At 58.0% G+C, this 22,268-nt stretch overlaps 1 protein-coding gene across 3 annotated transcripts; it reads left to right on the top strand.

The window, feature by feature from the left end:
* The first annotated feature begins 1,703 nt into the window (after window positions 1–1,703).
* Window positions 1,704–19,041, top strand: LOC142025181 (cytochrome P450 2G1-like). 3 transcript variants are annotated; one of them, XM_075017736.1, is made up of 10 exons: window positions 1,704–2,492; window positions 5,456–5,618; window positions 8,531–8,680; window positions 9,350–9,510; window positions 10,755–10,931; window positions 12,918–13,059; window positions 14,604–14,791; window positions 16,336–16,477; window positions 17,540–17,664; window positions 18,881–19,041. In XM_075017736.1, exons 1-10 carry the CDS (start codon window positions 2,313–2,315, stop codon window positions 18,896–18,898), a joined length of 1,446 nt encoding a protein of 481 aa, XP_074873837.1. In that variant the 5' UTR covers window positions 1,704–2,312; the 3' UTR covers window positions 18,899–19,041. The 3 variants fall into 3 exon arrangements, with proteins under 3 accessions (XP_074873837.1, XP_074873836.1, XP_074873838.1); XM_075017735.1 differs by having other exon boundaries at window positions 17,540–19,041; XM_075017737.1 differs by lacking the exon at window positions 10,755–10,931 and having other exon boundaries at window positions 17,540–19,041.
* The last annotated feature ends 3,227 nt before the right edge of the window (window positions 19,042–22,268 follow it).

Below are 22,268 nucleotides of genomic sequence, written 5' to 3' on the forward strand. Positions count from 1 at the left end.
GGAGTAAACAGAAGAATCACCAAATGATCCCTCCCTTGTCACCATTTCCAGCCTCCGACGGACAGAGGCGAGGGGACCCCGTTCCCACCCAGCCTGGCTAACAGCCATCGATGGACCCAACCTCCAGGAATTTATCCAGCTCTGTTCATAGACTCCTAGAGCTGGAAGAGAATCGAGTCCAGCCCCCTGCTTAAAGCAGGACCAGCCCCACCCAACTGCTCCCAGGCAGGGCTTTGTCACGCCGGTATTTAAACACCTCTAGGGATGGAGATTCCCCCACCTCTCTCGGTAAAGGAAGGAAAAAGGGCACCATGGCCCCGGCGAATGTGGACACACCCAGCCCATGGCTGCTGGAATGCTAAAGACCTGCTCTACCGTTGGAGCTAGTTCCCCTCTTCGAATGCTGCTCTCCACAACATCCTGTGGCAAGGAGTTCCACAGGCTGACAGCGCTGCCTTTGGTCAGTTTCAGCCGGGCTACCCGTTCATTTCCTTGGGTGACCCCTGCTTCTTGCCCCTCTGTGGGGCTCGGGGCCCTGGTGCACCCCAGAGACAGGGGCCGGGCAGGACATGGGGGCTGTCCTTGCGGCAGCTTTATAATGTAGTCCCTCCTTTTTCCCCAGGCGGCCTGGCAGAGGCTGGCACCTCACAAGGCTGCTCCGCCCAGGAGTTGCAATTGACGGCGGAGTCGTGTTATTTACAAGCCAGGCGCGAGGTCCTGCGTCTCCGAATTGCGGCGACAACGTCCTCGCGTGCAGCGCCGGATGCTATGGGCCAGCTTGTTCAGCCCAGGGGCCTCTGGCTTTCCCACTGCTCTGGCTGGGTGGCTTCCGCTGCCTGGCCCAATGCAGCGTGTCCTGCACCTATGACATGCACGCTCCCAGCACAGTGCCATGCACCAGAACCCCAGCGCCTGAACTGGACACCCCGTCGCCCTGTGACGCAGCGTTCCCATGCGCCCATCTCTGGGGTGGAGCTGCCGCTGTCATTTCAGCTGGCTGGGTCCAGCCTAGCAGCTGTTCTGAACTGCCCCAAAAGCAGCTCCGATGTCGTCCTTCGGTCGCCTGCGCCTGGCAACGGGGAGACAGGCTCATGCTCTCAGCAGGGCCAAGGGACTGGAGCCAGGCGGGGTGATGGGGCTGAGCAGAACTGGCTGATGATTGCAAGAGCAAAGGGGGGTGGCAGACACGGAGAGACCTGGGGGGGCAGAGGGGCATGGCAGTGGGGCAGCAATTACGAACAGGGCGGCGAGGTGTTGGCAGAAGGTCTGGGGGCCCCCCAAGCAGCAGGACAGAAGGGGGAGCTAGCGGAAAGGGGTCCCATATTTCCAGGGTACCCCCGATTTTTAATTGCCCTGTTACACCCACTACGCCCCCTGTAACCATTGCCGGGGCTGGCGAGAGCCCCCGGCCCAGAAGTGCACTGCTCAGCAGGGGCTTGGACCCAGCCCCCTGCTCCGAGGCACCTCCCACTGCCTGTCTCCAGTGGGTTGGCTTCCACCCAAGAGAGTGAACCAGCCCTGGTGGGACAACCCATCGCCCCAGGTCTCCTGGGCAGGAGCCTAGCCTCGGCTCCCAGCCCCAGGCCAGGCAGAGCAGGGTGGGGCACCACCCACTTCCTGGCAGAGCGCCCGGGCACTAGGCCTGCAGGGGAGCACCTCCCTGCTGGGGCCCTGTGATGTGGGATGGGGTGGGCCTGGGACACGCCTGTTACATCCGCCCCTGCAGCAAGTGAGGTGGGAACGCCTGTCGACCGCCGTCCGGGCAGGAGCCCCCAGGAACGTCAGCACTCACTGGGGGCTGCAGAAGGATCTCCAGGGTGCTCACACGTTGGTGCCTGTGTCCCTGCCCTGCGCTGTCAGCGTCTCCTGCACAGGGGCTGCGGCGCGGCGAGGGACCGGGGAGGCAGCGTGCAGAGGTCAGAGTTCCTCGCACGGAAATACCTGGGCAGGGACTTCGGCGGCCGCGGCTCACCCCGCACTATTTCGCACGGTGTGTTTGGGAAGGGAACGGCTCCCCTGCCGAGATGGTAAGACCTGGCCACTAGCCTGGGCTTAACCACACGAAGAGCAGCCCCAAGGGCCGGCGTCCCAGCACAGCTTTGACACGGGCTCACCCGCCCCCACAATACCAAGGGAGCTCAAAAGACCAGCGCCCCAGGGACCGGCTGGCAAAAGCACCCACACACGGGCTGAGCTGCGCCCAGCTCTGGCGAACGCGTCGGCACCGAACTAGATCATCCGTGCCGGGGCCACAAGATTCAGCAGTTGGAACCCACGTCTGATTCTCCAGCAGCTCCTGGCTCCCCACTGGGATGGAGCTGGGTGGGGTGGCCACGATTGTCCTGGCTGCTGGCCTCTCCGGCCTGCTTCTCCTCTGGGACTGGAAACGGCAGCAGCTGAACAGGAAGCTGCCCCCTGGGCCAACTCCCCTGCCACTCCTGGGCAACATGCTGCAGCTGAGGGGATGGAACCTGTTCAAATCGCTGATGGCGGTAAGTCAGATTTTGCTGTTGGGTGGCACATTAAAATCCCCCCCTGGGGACAGCCCCAGGAAAAAGCTCCAGGGGAGCTCAGGCAGAGAGCCTGTATCTGTAACTTAAGGTAAAATATTTCATGGGGGTGTAATAATTTTCCTAAAGCCAAAACTTACAGCCACTGTTTAAGAGAAATACACACACACGTAAGACAGATGTGAAAGGAAGCCACAAGTGATAAATACCCTTAACTCTGCCCCTCAACACCCACAATTCACATACGATTCCATTCCATGTTTGTGAGCTCAGGAAGGGTTAAGCAGATTTTTACAGGCACTTTTAAAATGTTCCCCCGTTGTTTTGTCCCAAGAAATAGTCAATGTTAACTCTGAATTTCCTGGGTTTATAATGCTCCATTAATACAATGCACTGTCAGACCTTGGTATTTTAGCTGTATTCTCAACTTTCATTCCATCTTCACATGGCCATTGTCCAGCCCTTTCCATGCGTGTGCATTTCAATTTCTCGTCCCATGCATCGACAGTAAGCAGGAAGCCCAAGGAAAGTGCTACCATGTGACATTTCTAGTGACCTGAGTCCTCACCCTCCAATCTCGTGATGCCGTTTAGCGGCTACGGTCAGATGCACTGGGACGCACTCTCTGCTCTCAAGTACCAGAGGGGCAGCCGAGTTAGTCTGTATCTGCAAAAACAATGAGAAGGCCTGTGGCACCTTATAGACTAATAGGTAGTTTGGAGCATCAGCTTTTGTGCAGGTATCTGACAAAGCGAGTCTACGCCTATGAACGCTGGTGCTCAAAAATATCTGTTAGTCTATAAGGTGCCCCAGAATTTCTCTTTGTTTCTGCTCCCAGCCAAGCAGCCAGAGCTCCTGTTTACAGATGGTTTGCACCAGTAGCCAGAGGGATTCACAGCATCACAGAATCCCAGGGCTGGAAGGGACCTCAAGAGGTCATTGAGTCCAGCCCGCCACCTAAAGCAGGATCAACACCAACTAAATCATCCCAGCCAGGGCTTTGTCAGGCCAGGACTTAAAAACCTCCAGGGATGAAGATTCCACCACCTCTCTAGGCAACACATCCCAGTGTTTCCCCACCCGCCTGGGGAAAGAGTTTTCCCTCATATCCAACCTACACCTCCCCCGCTGTAACTTCAGACCATTGCTCCTTGTTCTGCCGCCTGTCACCACCGAGAAGAGCCTCTCTCCAGCCTCTGTAGAGCGCCCCCCCCATCAGGAAGTTGAAGGCTGCTATTAAATCACCCCTCAGTCGTCTCTTCTGCAAACTAAATAACCCAAATCCCTCAGCCCCTCCTCATAGGTCATGTGCTCCAGCCCCTGAATCATTTTCCTTGCCCTCTGTTGGACCCTCTCCAATAGGCTCCACATCCTTTCTCCAGTGGAGGGCCCAGAACTGGGCATAATACTCCAGATGTGGCCTCACCAGTGCCGAGTAGAGGGGATAACTTCTCTAGATCTGCTGGAAATGCTCCTCCTAGTGCCTCCCAACACGCCGCTAGCCTGCTTGGGAGCGCAAATCTGGTTTTCGCCTTTGCCTCCTGGCTCTCAGCAACCCCCAGCTGGCCAGTCAGTGCAGAAGACCTGGTGCAGCAAGTTGCTTTTGGAGAGAAGAAATATGTCAAGGTTATGTGCAGGGTTCCCTGCACGCTGGGCACGTGGGCCCCCACCCAGGAGAGATTGAGGTGCTGCCCAGCTGATTAGCCGAGCACCCCAGCCGGTAGCACACATCCACACACACCTCCATTCCCAGAACAAAATTTATTCCGCACATCGATGGACAAAAATGGCCGTTTTCACAACTGACGGCTGAGCTGTCAGCCGCAGCTGGTGGGAAAGCGCGTTCGAGATGCTCGCACAGAAGTGCCCGCTCGGAACGCGTGGGAGCCTGGGGTCCGCCCTCTCCCAGCCTGCCCAAGTGCCCTGGGCAACCCAGGCGCTGGCTCCCCAGGGGCTGAGCTTTCAGTGTCCCGTCCCCCAACCCCCTGACACCCAGGGGTGCCTTTCCCTTGTTAAAAGCGTGTTCATCATGTAGTCCTATCTGCCTGCTTAGCAGGTGGTGGCATGTCCAGCCCTAGAGGTAGTTAGCTCCTGGTTTGATAAAGCCCTGGCTGGGAGGAGTTAGGTGGGGTTGGTCCTGCTTTGGACAGGGGGCTGGACTTGATGACCTCCTGAGGCTCCTTCCAGCCCTAGGAGTCTATGAAAAATGACTCTAATTCCAGTTCCTACCTTTGCCCCAGTGGGGACCAGTGTCTCTGCAGTGTGACACCATTGGTAAACGTACGGACAATAGCCTCTTGTTATCTAATCTCGGTGGGTCTCCATCCCACACCCAGCCCTGCCGGTGCTGAAAACGGAGGGCGCAGAGAAACGAAACGTTCATCGTTAGCAGAGACTCACACGGAGCCATTGGGTGCCACTGCCAACTCCGCAGCACCGCTTTTGGTGAGCCCCAAAGGGCCTCCCAGTCAGTGGTCCTGGGAGCTGAATACTTGGGCAGCCACTCCAGGCAGCAGAGCGCCCCCCCAGCCCCCGCCAGCTGGCAGCATTTCTGCTGGCTCTGCACATCCACACGTACACATAACAAAATGTACTCCACCCACAGATGGAAACAACGGGTGGGAACCCTGCTCCTGGTGCCTGGGAGGGGAGGTTCCCTCAGCAGAGGTTGGCAACCAGCTGAGCCACACGCCCCATTTGCTTGGCCCATACACCTCACTTGTCACCCGGCTTCCCTCCAGCGATTTCCATCCAAGGGTGGAATAAATATTGTTCTGCGCACCAAGGCATGGCTGGATGTGCACCACCCATAAATAGACACCCGCACTGCCGGCCATGGGCGCTCCACTAATCCGTGCCGCCACCCCAGCATGCCGCTGACAGGGACTATGGCTTGTCACGGCCTGGTCTGTCTTTATTCTGATTTACACTTGTTCCCACGGCAGCTGAGGGATAAGTACGGCCCGGTGTTCACGGTGCACCTGGGCCCCCGGCGGGTGGTGGTGCTGTGCGGACATGAGGCGGTGCAGGAGGCCCTGGTGGAGCACGCCGAGGAGTTCAGCGGCAGAGGGCGAATGCCTACGCTGGACAGAATTTTTCACGGCTACGGTGAGTGGAAGGCGAACCCTCTTGTGTCACCCTGGGAGCCTCGCAGACACATCACCCCTTCCTCAGGGCGGTCAGGGCAGGGCACTCCTCAGGCACGGAGGGGAGAGACGCCGATTCCCCCCGCTGCTCCGAATCAGGTGGCGAGAACCCGGCGCCGGCACACCCCTGACAGCGTGTCACCTGCCGGGCTCCTTGGGCCTCGTGGGCACCGGCTCGCGCCACTTTCTCTCCATCTGCTTTGCTGGCGACAGATGCCCGAAGCTCTCGCGTTTGCCCCACATCGGACGAGAGGCGCGTTTCAAACCCCGGGGGGGGTCGTCCGATTGTGCCTGGTTCCCGGCCAGCCCTGCCGCGGGGTCCCACAAGTGTCTGCAGAGCGGGAGCCACAGAAGCCGCAAAGCTGGCGGCTGGGTGGAGGAAGGGCCCAGGCGGGCCTGGCTCCGTATGAACCTCGTTCAGCTCTGAGGTTCAAGCTGTGGGCTGGCAGGAACAGCCCCAGACGTGGCAGATCATAAATGCCAGACTCTCCCATCGCCTCCTGACAGTCACCTGGAATCACCTGGTGGCCCACACCATCGAAAGGCGCCGCTGGGATCGGGGGCCCCAGGGCAGGGAGGCTTGCAGGTGTGGCACCCTGAACTCCACCTGGGGGGCATGGAAGTAGCTGGTGCAGACCCCAGGGGTCTCCTGCTGCACAGCCAAAATAGGAGCCATCAGTGGCGCTGGAGTCCCTTCCAACTCGCCTCCTTTGGTGCTCCCCAAAGTGCACCCCCTGCACCCTGCCATTGCAGCCCATCACACCCCGCAGAGCCCCTGGCTTCATAGAACCATAGACCATTAGGACTGGAAGGGACCTCCAGAGGTAGTCCAGTCCAGTTCCCTGCCCTCCCAGCGGGACCAAGCACCATCTAGAGCATCCCTGATAGATGTTTATCCAACTGGGCCTCAGATATCTCCAGTGATGGAGTTTCCACAACCTCCCCAGGCAATTTATTCCAGTGTTTGACCACCCTGGCAGTTAGGGACTTTTTCCTAATGTCCAACCTAAACCTCCCTTGCTGCAGTTTAAGCCCATTGCTCCTTGTCCTGTCCTCAGAGGCCAGGGAGAACAATTTTTCTCCTTCCTTCTTGTAATTCTCTTTGAGGTACTTGAAAACCACTGTCATGTCTCCTCAAGTCTTCTCTTTTCTAAACTAAACAAGCCCAGTTCTTTCAGTCGTCCCTCCTCGCTCGTGTTCTCTCGACCTTTCATCGTTCTCGTCGCTCTTCTCTGGACCTTCTGCAATTTCTCCACATCTTTCTGGAAATGTGGTGCCCAGGACTGGACACAACACCCCAGCTGAGGCCTTATGAGGGCTGAGTAGAGTGGCAGGATGACCTTTCGTGTGCTGCTCTCAACACACCCGTTCATGCATCCCAGAATCACGTTTGCTTTCTTTGCAACAGCGTCACGCTGCTGACTCACATTTAGCTCGTGCTCCACTCTGAGCCCTAGATCCCTTTCCGCAGGAACTTCCTCGACATACATTCCACAGTAGGTTAGTACAAGGGGTGTCGGTGGAGAGAGATACAGCTACGCGCCCTCTCAGGGCTGTGAGTTCAGATACGGACCCGTGTTCACGAGACACCGAAGGGCTGGCTCACAAGTCCCTCCCTCGGAAATGCTCGTGCTGCTCCTCTGGGAAATGGGAATTACACAAGAGGCCCGAAGCCAGATCAGCTGAGCCTTCCTTTCACGCCTCTTGCCTCTGCCCCGGGCTGGGGTCTGTCCTCCTTGGTCGCTTTGGTGGCTGTTCTCCATACTCCCCTGCCGTTAGCATGCCCCAGCCTGGACCGGCCTCGTCCAGCCTCGCTGTGTCGCCTCCCCCCAGAAGGCAAAATTCCAGAGCAGGGAGATGCCCAGACTGAGTCCAACTGCTTTATGAGAACTCAGCAGGGGATGCATGGAAGATAAGAACACCAGGGAGCGGCCCAGGGGCTTCCTGAGCAAGACAAGGCAGGTTTCCTCAGACACAGCCCGGAGCAGAGGTGGGCCTGGCACTGAAGGCTCCGTCCATGATGGATTTCTCCTTAAGCAAGACTGCAAAACCAGTTTAGCAACCCCCCAACCCCCCCACACATAGTCCCCTGGTCCTGCCCCCCACCCCCCGCAGGCAAACGGGCTCTCCCTGGGCAGGAGAACGGGGGGTTATGGGGCGAGAGGGACCCAGCATAGAACAGATGTCTCAGCACAGGGACCAGAGGCGTCAGTACAATCCAGCTGGGGGAGAGGGGCCCAGAGGGGTCCCTGAGCTGGGCCCTGGCCCCTTCCTCCCTCTGCAGCCAGCCCAGACCGACCACCTCCCAACTCCCCAGCTCCGACTCAGACCGGCCAGGCCCCTGCGCCCGCCTTGGCCTATGTCCTGGGGAAGAAAGGGCTCCCCGACGGCCTCGGCGTCAAAGAACAGAAAATCCCATTACCGCTAAGCACCAGTGATGTGCCTGGGGAAACTGAGGCACCACCTGGTGTTAGTGCCGGGCGTCAGGAAACACATGCGACCCAACCAGGGGAATCAAACCCTCCCACCTCACTCCATCACGTCTCTCCCCACTTCCAGGCTGAACAGAGCGAGGTCACTCAGCCAGTGACCTGGGGCCCTCCCCACATGACAGGGCATCGGCTATCACATGGTGCTCCCCTTGGCAGGGACCACCTCCATGTCACAGTCCTGAAGGAGCTGGCCCCACCAAGGAGCTGGGCACTGGCCCCTTTCATGGGCCGCAGCTGGACCAGGGCCGAGTGAGCAGTTCACACCAGACAGGTCCAGCTGCAGCTGCCCACGAGCCCACGGCACGGCCAGGCTTTCCTTGTTCCCAGGCTGCAGTTGTCCTTCGCCCCTCGACTTCGGTTTGTTTCCACCTCTCCTCCTCAGGGCTCATCTTAGCGAACGGCGAGCGGTGGAGGCAGCTCCGCCAGTTCTCCGGCGCCGCCCTGAGGAGTTTGGGTGCGGGGAAGCACAGCCTGGAGGAGAGGATCGCGGAGGAAGCCCAGTGTCTGGTGGAGGAATTCAGTAAAAGCGAAGGTCTGTGTCTGCGAGGTCATGCTGGAGGGTCTCGGTTCCCCACACCACAGCTCCCAGAGCGGTCAACACGGAGCAGGGGCTGGGCGGAGGGTTCCCTCAGATGATGTCCATCCATGGGCAGAATAAATTTTATCTTGTGCGCGGAGCCTGTGAGGATGGGTACCACCAGTAGACACACACGCTGCCGACTGTGGGCTGTCGGCTCATCAGCTGGGCGGCCAGTGACTGTCTCCTGCCCAAGCACTCAGCTTACAAGGAACACTCGCTGGAAACCCAGACCACGGAGCCCAGTCTGCTGGGCCCGCAAAGCAGGGGCATGGGCCAGCACGCCTGGCTTCTGCGGCACTCCGTACCCGGGCCTTCGGGGGCAGAGCAGGCTGGCTGGTGGATCTGGGGTGCGGACCTGCAGAGCTAACTCAGCTCTGGAGCAGCCGGGCCCGGCTGGGGTGCAGAACCAGCCAAGCCAGTAAATGGTGAGATCTCAGTTCCACCTTCCAAGAGCTGGCACAGGATAACTGGTCCCCATGGTGTCGTCTTCCCACTGGTGCCCCCACACCACTCTGAGAACAGCGAACCCCTTGCAGCTGCAGTCGGCCATGGCCTTCCCCTCCTGCCCCCCCTCCCCCATGGTCTCCTGGCGGCTGAGCACCGTCTGCTCTGCTCCCCCAGGTGCTCCCTTCGACCCCAGCCGCCTCATTAGCCACGCCGTGGGCAACGTGATCTCTGCGCTCACCTTCGGGGACCGCTTCGACTACCAGGACCTGACGTTCCTGAACTTACTCGACACCATCAAGGGCCTTTTCTCGGAGCTGAGCAGCCGCTGGACACAGGTGAGGGATGGCGGCTGGGGCCGTGGCAGGTCTGGAGCAGGAGCCAAAGAGAGTGGGGATCCTGGCTGGACTGTCAAAGGGATTTAGGGACCTGAAGAGGTCTCAGGACCCCCTAAGTACGCTAGGCTCCAACCCCCTCGTGCGACCAGGAGCCTGTCTGCATCTCTGCAAACCTGACCCCCACCCCAACCACTCCCCACCCTCCTGCAGTAGGAAGGAGGCCATCCCCAGGGCTTGGTCCTGCAAGGCCTTCTCCCCCCAACGCCCCCAGGCACCGCTCAGCTGCAGTTGGGGGCTCGCTCAGGTCCTCCTCTGCCTTCCCGGGCCCTGCTCTGGCACACGCCAAAGTCGGAGGGACCCTGGGCGTGGATGGCAAAGCAGGGGCGTGGGGCAGCACGCCTGGCTGCTACAGCACTCCGTACCTGGGCCTTTGGGGCACAGAGCAGGCTGGCTGTTGGATCTGGGATGCAGACATGTGGTTAACTCTGTCTGGGCACTACAAGAACCTGGCTCAGCGGCTCAGGCTCTGGGATCCCCGCCAAGGAAGTGGGGTGTCTCAGAGGGCGGAAGCAGGGTTCTTCCCAGCCCACAACTAAAGACACAGGCAGGGACTCCCGGGTGTGCGCCCACTGGCGATTTTATCCCCAGGCTCCTGGTCTCTGCAGTCTGTTCTCAAAGCCCCAGCTCCTGGAGTCATGGGAGACGGGCAAGACTCTGCCTCCTCTTCTTTTGTAACGTGGGTTTGCCCTCGCGTGCAGCTGTAACCCACACCCCCGGGGTGGTCAGTGTCCCACGCAGAGGCACCTAGATCACTCACACAGCGAGAGAGTGAGTCTCCTCCAGAGAAGTAGCCGAGCACCAGCTGCCTTTTAGCTCTGCCTGGAGAGGCTCCTGCGCTAAGCGCCAGCGGTCGAGTCTGCCCCTGGGCGGTTACACAGAGCACACCCTGGACGTGCGACACGGAGCAGCTGGCCTGCGGAGGGATCTCCAGCGCTGTTCATAGCCTGGCTCACATCACAGGGGTTTTCAGCCACACGCGCAATCTGGGGGCAGTTCTGGGTTTTGGCTGCTTGGGGACGGGCAGCCCTGTCCTCGCCCTGCTCCTGGCCAGCGCTGGGCTGCTCCGAGCCAGCAGCAGGAGCTGCAAGCCGGTGGGTTCTGCTGGGACCGCTGCTGCAGCCCCCTCCCCCGCAGGAGCCCGAGGCGCTTCCCCTGCGCTCACCACTCTCCGCCTCGCCCTGCAGCTTTATGAGATGTTCCCCCGCCTCATGCAGTTCTTACCGGGCCCCCACCACCAGCTCCTGCGGCATGTGGCGGTGCTGCATGATTTCGTCACCACACGGGTGCGGCAGAACCAGAGCAGCTTGGATCCCAGCGGCCCGCGGGATTACATCGACGCCTTCCTCCTCAGGATGGCAGAGGTACCGGGAGGGGGGCCCGGGCGGTGCTTATGGGGGGTGGCCAGAGCGCTTGGGACGCTCCTTTGTGCAGAGCCGGGGAACATCACAGCAGCTGGGTGCAACAGCCTTAGAAAGAATCCCCTTCGCCACCATCCCCGGGCCTGTTCGTGCCGGAGCAGCGCGCCCAGGCAGGGACGAAGAGCCGCGGAAGGAGGGCAAAGAGCCACCTCGTGTGCATTTCGTTTTCTCCGGCTACGTACTGATCTCTCCGTAGGTAGAGAAAAATACATATATAACACCTGGCTCTTTCCCTTCGCCTTCCCCTCCACCAGAGCCAGGCACCCTCAGCATATTTGCAGGTGACACTAAGCTAGAGGGGTCACGTAGATACACTGGAGGGAAGGGACAGGGGCCAGAGTGACCCAGACAAATTGGAGGATTGAGCCAAAAGAAATCTGATGTGGTTCAACGAGAAGTGCAGAGTCCTGCATTAGGGACAGAAGAATCCCAAGCGCTGTTACAGGCCGGGGACTGACTGGCTGAGTAGCCGTGTAGCAGAAAAGGACCGGGGGATTACAATGGATGAGAGGCTGGATATGAGTCAACACTGCGCCCTTGTAGCCAAGAAGGCTAACAGTGTATTGGAGGGTATTAGGAGGAGCATTTCCAGCAGATCTAGAGAAGTGATTATTCCCATCTACTCGGCACTGGTGAGGCCACATCTGGAGTATTATAGTGCCCAGTTCTGGGCTTCCCAGGGTAGAAAGGATGTGGACACATTGGAGCAGGTTCAGTGAAGGGCAACAAAAATGATTAGGGGACTGGAGCACATGACCTATGAGGAGGGGCTGAGGGACTTGGGCTTATTTAGTTTACAGACGAGAAGACTGAGGTGCAATTTAATAGCAGCCTCCAACTTCCTGATGGGGGCTCTAAAGAGGCTGGAGAGAGGCTGTTCTCAGTGGTGACAGGCAGCAGAACAAGGAGCAATGATCTGACGTTACAGAGAGGGAGGAGTAGGTTGGATATTAGGAAAAACTATTTCCCCAGGTGGGTGGTGAAGCACTGGGATGTGTTACCAAGAGAGGTGGTGGAATCTCCATCCCTAGAGGTTTTTAAGTCCCAGCTTGACAAGGTCCGGGCTGGGATGACTTAGTGGGGTTGGTCCTGCTTTGGGCAGGGGGCTGGACTCGACGCCCCCCTGAGCTCCCTTCCAGCCCCAGGTGTCTATGATTCTATGAGAGTGCCAAACACTAACTGGTCCTCTGTCCAGGGCAGAACAATAACCGGTACCGGTCATGCGTTGTAATCACACGGTACCACCAGCTCATTAAAAAGACCTTGGTTCCCAACTCCTCACAGGTACAGCCCCAGGGTCAGGACGGGGTCTGACCTGATGGCGTGATGGACAGAGATGCTCTGGTCGAATCACAGGGCACCGGGTGGTGGGTGACAATCTGACCACAGCAGAGGGTGGCAGCTTGGCCCAGCAGCAGTGAGGGGTGATTTGTTTGTACCTGTGTATAACGCCACGTCTTGGGGACCCCTCCTTGCCTGACACAAGGGGCCGTGGAAGGTGCCCACGACAGTCACTCCCTCGCGGCGGGTACATATGTGCAGTGGTTCAGCGGAATCTACTGACGACTGTCGTTGTACTTCACTTTCCAATAACCCTGGCCTGGCGCCTCCGACCCTTATCTGGTGTGTGTCTTTGGAGCCCTCCTGGGGCTCGGCTGCCGTCTTTGGGCCCCCACGTTCAGCGCACACGCAAGAAGCCTTCTGCTCATCATCGCTGACGGAGCCAGAGACCTGTGAGGAGCAGCCGGCAGTAAATCCTCCTCCGTGTCTTACACCTGCTCCATTGGTTCCCTGCAAACTCCCCAGCAGGTGCAGGGCCACAGAGGGTCCCAGGCCTCAGCGCTGAGTTCTGGCTGTGAGGTCTGTCCCCCTGCTGCTCGATCAGCTGCGGCGCTGAGTTCTTCATTTGCTTTTCTTCCCCCTCGCAAGGAGAAGCAAAATCCCCAAAGCGAATTCCACACGAAGAACCTGGTGCTGAGCACAGTCCACTTGTTTTTCGGTGGGACCGAGATGGTGAGCGCCACCCTGAGGTGCGGGTTCCTGCTGCTGATGAAACACCCAGAGGTACAAGGTAATTGGCAGGGCTGGGCTCCGGTGTTCCAGCAGAATGGGGTTTTCCCGTTTCAACATTGCGCTTGGCAGGAGAGAGCAGAACGAAGGGCTCAGAAATCAGCCGCGCCCCAGCCCCACAGCCAGCCGTCCCGTTACTCATCTCGCCTGACATTTGACTGCAGCTCGGGGGTTAGCTTGAGCCTGTGGCGGCTGCCTGGGCAGGGGAGCCGGGCGGGAGGAAGAGCCGGTCTGTGTTGGGTGCACACCGAGGCTCTTCAGGGTTGGAAGCAGAACGTTACCCAAAGGTCTTCCCATCCCACCCCTGCTTTTATAGGCTTCACGTTAGACGTCAGCCTGTGGGTCCTGCTGCGTCACACGGCCGCCGTGTTCACATGTGGCTTTCATCTTGTGCTCAATGGGACTCGGCTCTTTTCTCTCCAGGGTGCATCTTTTCCTCACCATCGGGGGGGTTGTCTGCACTCTGCAGCCACTGAGGGAGAAGTGGGGTTTGATCATCAGGACAGGCTGGTGTTGAGGCTCAATCCCACCCCATATAACCCATGCACACATCTAAACGAGCTCACACCCCATTCACACATCATATATGCCAAAGTTTTGCTTCAACAGAGCCTTACAAAATGCAGCACGTTCTCCAAATCGAACCTTGGTTACAATAGGGAGTCAGGTTTTGGTTTACAATGGATACGTGTTACCACATAACTTGGATTACAAACACAAATTACAACTATAAATCGCTAACGTTCTGACTGAGTCTGCCTGGGTTTCATAGGAGTATCTTTATCATACAAAGAATTAATACAATATTACAAAGAGTTTCCTTTTTGTTAATTAATCCTACAAGCAACATGAGCTGACTTTCATCGGCACAGTGCCTCGGCGCACTGGAACGAAACACGAAGGCCAGAACTGAACCCAAAGGGTTTGCACGCAAAAGGGATGGTTTTTTCGAAATGTTATTTTGGGGCAGGAAGTTCCTCCATTCTCCGGTGGTCCTTGTTCCTCGTGGGAATGGAAACCCATTTGGAAAATGCCCAGTTCCCCCGCAATGGAAATTCTAGTTGCAGTGGTGTTGCAGTCGGGCGATTCCCAACCAGTGCCAGAGCAGAGCCGGAGTCCTCTTCTGGTCTCCTTCCCAGCCTCCATTAGGGAAATGGTGGCACCCAGGGGACCTAAATCACGACGTGGGAAGGCCAGAGATGTGCCCACAGCTGCTGACTCCTCGCGTGGTCTGGCAGATCCCTAACTCTCCATGCCTGGTGGTGCTCTGCTTGTCCATCGGAGTCAGTGCTGCTTTGTGTCTCGTCTGCGGAGCCTTCGTGCTCTGTGCAGACAGAGGCTGTCTTACCGGGAGCAGGTTCGGCCAGGCACAATGGGACCCTAGTCTCAGACAGGGCCTCTCGGTGCTGGCACGATGCTCCTGGGAACGGCTCAGCAGCAGCAGGGCAGACCCCATGACTTGCCCCTCGACGACGCTGTTGCTGGGGAGTCGCCCGCCGCACGCCGCCTGTGCCTGTAACACGCCTCCTGCCGCTGTCTCCCCAGGGAAGGTGCAGGAGGAAATCGATCGCGTCGTCGGCCGAAGCCGCAGCCCCAGCATGCAGGACCGGCAGTGGATGCCCTACACCCAGGCAGTAATCCATGAGGTCCAGCGGCTCTGCAATGTCGTCCCGCTGGGGATTCCCCACGCCGTGATCCGAGACACCCGGTTTCGGGGGTACTTGCTCCCCAAGGTGCTGTGCCCAGAACTGAGAGCATATTGAAACAGAGCCCCCGCCCCACCCCGGAGGCCGCCCTTCACAGCGGCGTGTCCTAGGGGCCCTCAGCACTTCTGGCTGCCTTTCCGCGCGCCGCACGCTGCTCGGCTGTCACCCTCCACCCCAGAGGCAGCCGCATTTGGCAGGTGGTTGTGAGCAGGCACCAAAGGAGGCTCTTCAACAGGGTTTGTGGGGCGAAAGGAAAGCTCTGCCGGCTCAGCCAGTGCACCAAGAGTTCACCCAGCCCCTGGGCAAGGCAGCCCCTGCGCCAGGGTCCCAGAAGGCGCAGGCCTCATGCGGAAGCAGCAGGACAGCCAGCCCCACCCCCCAGCCCTCAGAGCTGCCCGGACGGCGCCTGTCTCTGTCCTCTCCCTGCTCACCTCCCCCGAGTCCTGCTGCTCCCCCGGAGCTGCCTCATGCGGTGCATCCCGCTCCCAGTGCTTTGGCCCTGGTCAGTGCGCCGGACTCACCCGCAGCCTGGCCAGCCAGCAACGCCCTCCTCCCTCTGCCTCTGGCTGGGCTGGCGCCCCAGGAATGCCGCCGGAGCCCTGCCTAGCGCTGGCAGGGGGGCAGCTCGCTCAGGTTGTGGGGTGCGGGCGTTTCCACCCTGCACTCCCCAGCCCCAGGCTCCACCGCAGCCGCCGGGGCAGGGGCTCGGCCTTCTCCTCACCGGCTGGCCACGTGGGTGAGAGGCGGAGAGCTGGGGAGGGGGCATGTGACCTTGTGTGCCCCCCCTTGCCCCCATGGACGCCCCTCTGCCAGGGCCTAGCACAGGCAGCTCTCATCCAGGGGCCCAGCCCAGCAGAGTCGGGTCCGTCGGTTGGTCACACCTCTGTCCCCACCACCGGTGAGCATGGGGTGCCAGCGTGCGTGTGTCTCGCCTCCCGCTGCCAACCCGAAGCCTTCGAGACGCGCAGACTCTGTGTTCCTGGGGCCCGGCCGGCGGGTCCCCCGTGCGCCACGTTGGTGCTCGCGGAATGAGAGTCGCGTGCTCAGGCGGGCTGTGGTCAGCGCAGGGAAACACGCTTCCCTGCTCTGGGTCCAGGCTGGGATTCCCCCGCCGCTGCCTGGCGATCCCTCCATCATGCTCAGACAGCGGCGGGGGGGTCAGTGGAGTGAGCACAGGACTAGGGAGACCGGGGGGTGCCCGTCCTGCCCCGCTGGGCCAGGAGACACCATGTCCAGGAGAAGGAGAGCCCCAGCTCAAAGCAAACACCTCCCGCTTGGCTGGCCGGTTGGTGCAACCTGGGCCAGCCTCCTGCAGGCTCTGTGGGGCAACCGACTCCAGGTCACGGAGGGCAGCAAAGCAGGGTCTCCATGCAAAGGGGCTGCTTTGTGGAAGGACATGAGGGCCTAGTGGTTACAGCGGAGTCCGGCGTCAGGACTCCTGGATTCTTTCCTGCCTCTGCCCTTATATGTGGGTCCCCATCCTGCAAACAGCCACGCATGCACCAGGGCTGAACTGGAGTGAAACAGGGAACCAGTGCCAGCCAAGCAACCAGAACCCTCTCTCTTGCCAGGGGACCGATGTTTTCTGCGTGCTCGGCTCCGCCCTTCAGGACCCCGCATACTTCAGCGCCCCAGAACGCTTCGACCCCGGGCATTTCTTGGATGAGACCGGCAGCTTTAAGAAGAACCCCACTTTTGTGGCTTTCTCCTCAGGTACCCACATGTCTCCCCCTCTTCCACCCGCCCCCAGACCGGCCCTCGCTCCCAGCAACCCCAAACAAATCCACCCGTTATGCTTATAGTTAGCACATGGGAGCTTTTCAGAGGGACAAGGCAGAACACCGCATTTATGGAGAATACAGCATCATTATCTTACATGCATCTAATATACATAAGTTACTCAGAGGCACACTCACACACACACACACACACACACACCCCTTGTGGTTGTGTATAGTTACCCAAGGTTGCTCACTCTAATCCATTGGCCAGCTGGCTTAGAGGTGAGTGGGGAGCCAGGTTCTGCTGAACCGGATCGATGCTGCGATGTTGACAAGCCGAGAAGAGAAGCCCAGCTCTGTAGTGGGACCCCTGTCTTTTATAGCTCTTAGTTCACAGTCTCTGTGAACTAAGAACTCTGTCCCACTGCCCCAGCACCACATGTCACCAGTCAGTGGCAGATGGGTTTGAGCCTTTCCCACTGCCCAGGCTTCTGTGCGACTCATCGCCTACAGGTGGGACTTAACCCCCCTCCCCGGGGGGGTCACTGCTGGAGAGGCCAGTTCTCCTTGTTCTTCAGCCTCCGAGTCTTTGTTGCCCAGACAGGCGGCTCCAGAGAGTAACTCTCTAAGCAGCCACAGCCACACTTCCAGGTGGGTCTCACTGCCCCCCCTCCCATTCTCACACACGGCACGAATGTTACAGGCTCACACAAGAGGAGAACGGAGTTTCAGATACAATATGGAATCCAGTACAGAGTGTATAAAGCAACCGATATAAAGCACAAGACGAAGGCAGAAAGTAGTGTATAAAATAACACGTCTAAAGAGTAAGACAAAAGTCTGTGGCCTGTGAGAAAGATACAGGGTGCTACCGAGGTGCACAGGAATACAACGTTCCATTACACCACACCTAGCTACTTAGGGTGCTACGCTGCTGGAGGATAAGCCGGGGGACGACCCTGCGAGTGGGGAGCTCTGTGCAGGGAAGGGAAGGAGCCTCCTTGTTCTACCTCTGGGACGCCCAGGCTAGCGTCACCTGCCTTTGTCTCCCTAGGGAAGCGGGTATGTCTGGGCGAGGGCCTGGCCCGCACGCAGCTCTTCTTGGTCTTTACTGCCGTCCTGCAGCGCTTCACCCTAACGTCACCCGGTGACCCCCAGGAAATCGACCTGGATCCCCAAGTGAGCGGGTACTGGAACATACCCCCCATGTACCAGGTCTGCGCCTGCCCCCGCTGAGGAGGCGAGCGGGCGGGCGTGGCCAGGAAAGTGCTTACGGATTGCAAAACCAACGGGAGAGGCAGGGGATGGCCCCGAGGCTGGACCTGTGCAGGGCTTGGCACTGAGCATGCCTGGGCAAGCTACCACTGGCGTTTGCCCACTTGTTTTTCCCACCATCTGCCTGCGGAGTCGCGTGCTTCTAGCATGGAGGGAGCCCTCCGAGGGGGTGTGCGCGACCTGAGCTTGAAGAGCCGGCCTGATTCTGTTCTCAGCTTCGAAAGCGTGTGGTCTAGTGGTTATAGCAAGCACTAGGGTGCCTCAGTGCCCTGCCTGGCTTAGGTGGAGCAGTCATGCACCTCTGCAGACTCAGGGCCCAGGTACGTGGCAGAGTCAGGAAAAGAGCCCGCGAGTCCGGTTTCCTGGTCCCCTGCTCTAACCACCAGACCCCCCACTTTCCTAGAGCTAGAAACCCCCAGAACTGCTGGCCCTGGGAAGGGAGTGAGGGCTTCTGTAGCTATAAGGATAGGTTAGCCTCTTTTATATACCTTAGTCTTGTAGCCTAAGCCTGCACTAGATATCATTTGCTACTGCCTGAGCTTCTCTAATCCAGCCCTCTTGGGCCCCGACCGGTGCTGGACACAAGAATTTGCCGGACCCCGGGAGGTCAATATTGTCTAGCAGCGTTACCAGAACTTCCACCGCTTCCCGGGCTCGTCGAAGTCATGGGGGGTAAATTACAGCTAAATAACAGCACAGAACGCAGAGAGCCAGGACTGGAAGCTGGAAACATGCTTTATGGAACTGTGAGACACTTGGCCCTCAGTGGTTTGAGCATTGGCCTGCTAAACCCAGGGTTGGGAGCTCAGTCCTTGAGGGGGCTGTTTAGGGGTTGAGGGCAAATAGAGATTGGAAAAAAAAACAAACATTGGGGATGGTGCTTGGTCCTGCCAAGAGGACAGTGGGGCTGGACCTGATGACCTCCCAAGGTCCCTTCCAGCTCTATGACGTGTGTGTATTGCTCATGGTAAGTGGCTGTCCAGCTCGCTGAAATCCCACCAGATTACAGGTGTTGCTGGATGAGAGAGTTCTGAACTAGAGAGGTTCAACCTGTATTATCTTACTAGTGTTTCCTTTTAAGTTTTCCTCTGATCTAACTCTGGCATCTCACCCCCTTCAGAGCGAGGCTGGTCCTTGAACTCCTCCCAGCAGGAGGCCGTGCGCCAATGGCGTTAGCCTACTGTACTGCCTACTGGTTTGATGTAACTAATCCGAGTGAGTTAATCTGTATGTAACCAGCCAGAGATTTGATTGTAAACTCTGTTATTCAGTGTAATAAAGTCTGTGCTGGTAGTGCATCATTTGCAGTGTTCATATGATATCTGCAGGTCCCATGATCTCCCTCCAGGCAAGAGCTTTTAGCGCTCCAGGGTAGAGGGTGAACCCTGAGATTCTTAGGTCAGACTGGGGAGACAATAATCCTACCCGTGCTCTGGTCAATTCCTCGTGTCACGACTCCTGGGTTCTTCCTTGGCTGTGGCACGTCTGTAGCCCCCAATCTTGCAAACACTCAGGCATGCCCAATGGCTAACTCTGCTTGCACGCTGGCTGACAACGCTCCATCCGGCCGGACAGCAGAGGTTTCCGTCAGCAGCAAATTGCGATAGGTGTATTTCCTAAAGCTATCGCGTGGGGGAGCGGAAGGGGTGGAAGAGGGAGGGAAAAGTTTTGCTGAAAAACAAAAGCTTTGGACTCAGCTTGCACCTTGTCAAAGACAAAACCTCCTGTGGGAGGACAAGAGAGAGGCTCGGCTGGGGTGGGGAACCCTGCTATGGCAGGGCTAACACCCCCTGCTTTGCTGCTGGTGCTTGCAATGTGCTTTGAGATCTACATGGAAGGAACGTGCCAGCAGGAAGACAATGCTGCTGAAGGCTGGGAGGAATGTGTCTCCCAGAGATTATTTGCATGAGAATGCAAAGGTGTGCATATGTGATACCTTGCAAACAAAGCCTGATGGGTAGCAAGGAAGCAATGGCATTTTGTCTATGGTAAACACATTGTTGTAAAATCACAATTTATGCTGACAGTGTGAGAATTGTGAAGTCTCACCAATGCTCCAAGTGATTGTGGGTGACAGGGCAGTCATCATAACTGAGTAAGACATGGATTGCACAGGGCTCCCTGGTTTAAAGGCTGGTGAAGCAGAAGGGGAGGGGTGTGGGTTGAGTGCTTTAGCTATATAGTTGTAAGCCTAGTTTGACTAGTTTTCCCAACCAGTTAAAAGGTAGAGTAGGATACTAGTGGTTAGATATTAAGAGCTGAAATCACACGGTAACAGCTGAGGCCACTAAAAGCTGAAATCACAGAGTTTTGCTCCAGGCCAAACCCACAGCAGACAAGTGAGGGGCATGGCTGGTAGGAGAAGCAGTGGTGGGCAGACAGCGCAGTTGGTGGTTGACCAGTAGGAGCAAGCAGACTACCAGACTAGCACAAAGGTGGCATTGTCTCAGGTTCCATCAGGGAATGCCTCAGCATAAGGTGTCAGGGCCTGCACTGACTGGACCAAGTTGTAAGTGGGGCATTTGAATTGGGGCTGTGGATCGGCTGGTTACAATATGGGACTGGTGAGCCTGAGAAGCCAAGGACATTGCTCAATGCATTTGAGCCGGGACAGTTACCTGAGGGTTGGTTATGAGCTCTGGGTGTGGGATTTTCCCAAGCCTGTGCCAATCAACCTCTCTGCCTCTTTCATGAAAAGTCCTTTTCTACACTCAGAGGCTGGGTCTACGCACGCCCCTTCCTTTCGAAAGGGGCATGTTAATGAGCAGGTTCAAAACATGCTAATGAGGCACTGCAATGAATATGCAGCACCTCATTAGCATAATGGCGGCCGCGGTGATTCGAAAGTGCGGCCCGTGGAGACGGGACCTTCCGAAGGGACCCCCCCAGGTTTCGAAAGCCCTTCTTCCTGTTTGGTGATCGGGAGGGGGGAGCAGGACAGCTGGGCTCTGTTGCTGCCACAGGTGCTGCGGGGCGGACCTTGAACACGTCATTTCACTCCGCGCACTCCACCGTTGCTTTGGACACACAAGGAGAGCTGGGAGCTTCCGTGGCTGAGTCTGTCTATTTCCTGCTCCAAATGCCATGTGTGCCTCTGCTTTGGTGCCTGGCCGGAGAACAGCTTTTCTGTGTCTTCTCCTAGCCAGCCCAGGCCTGCGCCCTCGCCTCCCTGCTGCTCCCAGGCCAGGCCCAGGTGCGGGAAGGGGAATGAGCCCAGGCTGTGCCTGGCAGGAGCTGTGGGACTGGAGCAGCCAGGTTAGCACCGAGTGCAGGGCACAAGCAGGGCCTTGGAGAAATGTCCGAGCAAGGCCCTGGGAAGGGCTCATCTCGAGGGGGAGCCAGCTGAGGCCGTGCCTCTCGCCGCAGGGGCTCAGGAGACTGGGAGGGAGCATGAGCATTTTTCTGCCCTGTTTGGACTGAAGGCCACTGACTCACTTGAGCGGGAGGAATTTCCCAGCTGCCCCGCACTCAGCAGTGCTGAGCTGCTCCAGACGATTCTTTCCCGGCGCTCGGCTGGGGGCTCTGGCCAAACACAGAATCACAGAATCAGAGGGCTGGAAGGGACCTCAGGAGGTCATCTGGTCCAGCCCCCTGCTTCAAGCAGGATCAACCCCCACTAAGTCATCCCAGCCAGGACCTTGTCCAGCTGGGACTTAAAAACCTCAAAGGATGGAGAATCCACCACCTCTCTAGGCAACACATTCCAGTGCTTCACCACCCACCTGGGGAAAGAGTTTTTCCTAATATCTAACCTACACCTCCCCCTCTGCAACTTCAGACCATTGCTCCTTGTTCTGCCATCTGACACCACTGAGAACAGTTTCTCACCCTCCTTTTTGGAGCTCCCCTTCAGGAAGTTGAAGGCTGCTATTAAATCACCCCTCAGTCTTCTCTTCTGTAAACTAAACAAGCCCAAATCCCTCTGCCTATCCTCATAGGTCTTGTGCTCCAGCCCCTTAATCATTTTTGTTGCCCTTCACTGGTCCTGCTCCAGCAGATCCACATCCTTTTTATACTGGGGGGCCCAAAACTGGACACAATATTCCAGATGTGGTCTCACCAGCGCCGAATAAAGAGGAATAACTACTTCTCTAGATCTGCTCAAAATGCCCCTCCTAATGCACCCCACTATGCCGTTAGCTTTCTTGGCTACAAGGGCACACTGTTGACTCATATCCAGCCTTTCATCCACCATAACCCCTAGGTCCCTTTCCATCGTACTGCTGCTGAGTCAGTCGGTCCCCAGCCTGTAACAATGTTTGGGATTCTTCCACCCCAGGTGCAGGACTCTACACTTCTCCTTATTGAACCACATCAGATTTCTTTTGGCCCAGTCCTCCAATTTATCCAGGTCCCTCTGGATTCTCTCTCTACCCTCCAACGTATCTATCTCTCCCCCTAGTTTTGTGTCATCCTGCTCTGAGCGACCCCGTGTCTGGGCTGGGAAGTGATTCTCAAGGGGTCGGATGTACAGAACCCGTGGGGGTGGGGGGACGAGGCTGCCTCGC

Source organism: Carettochelys insculpta, chromosome 22 (genome assembly GCF_033958435.1).
Source record: "Carettochelys insculpta isolate YL-2023 chromosome 22, ASM3395843v1, whole genome shotgun sequence".
NCBI classification, from domain to species: Eukaryota; Metazoa; Chordata; order Testudines; family Carettochelyidae; genus Carettochelys; species Carettochelys insculpta.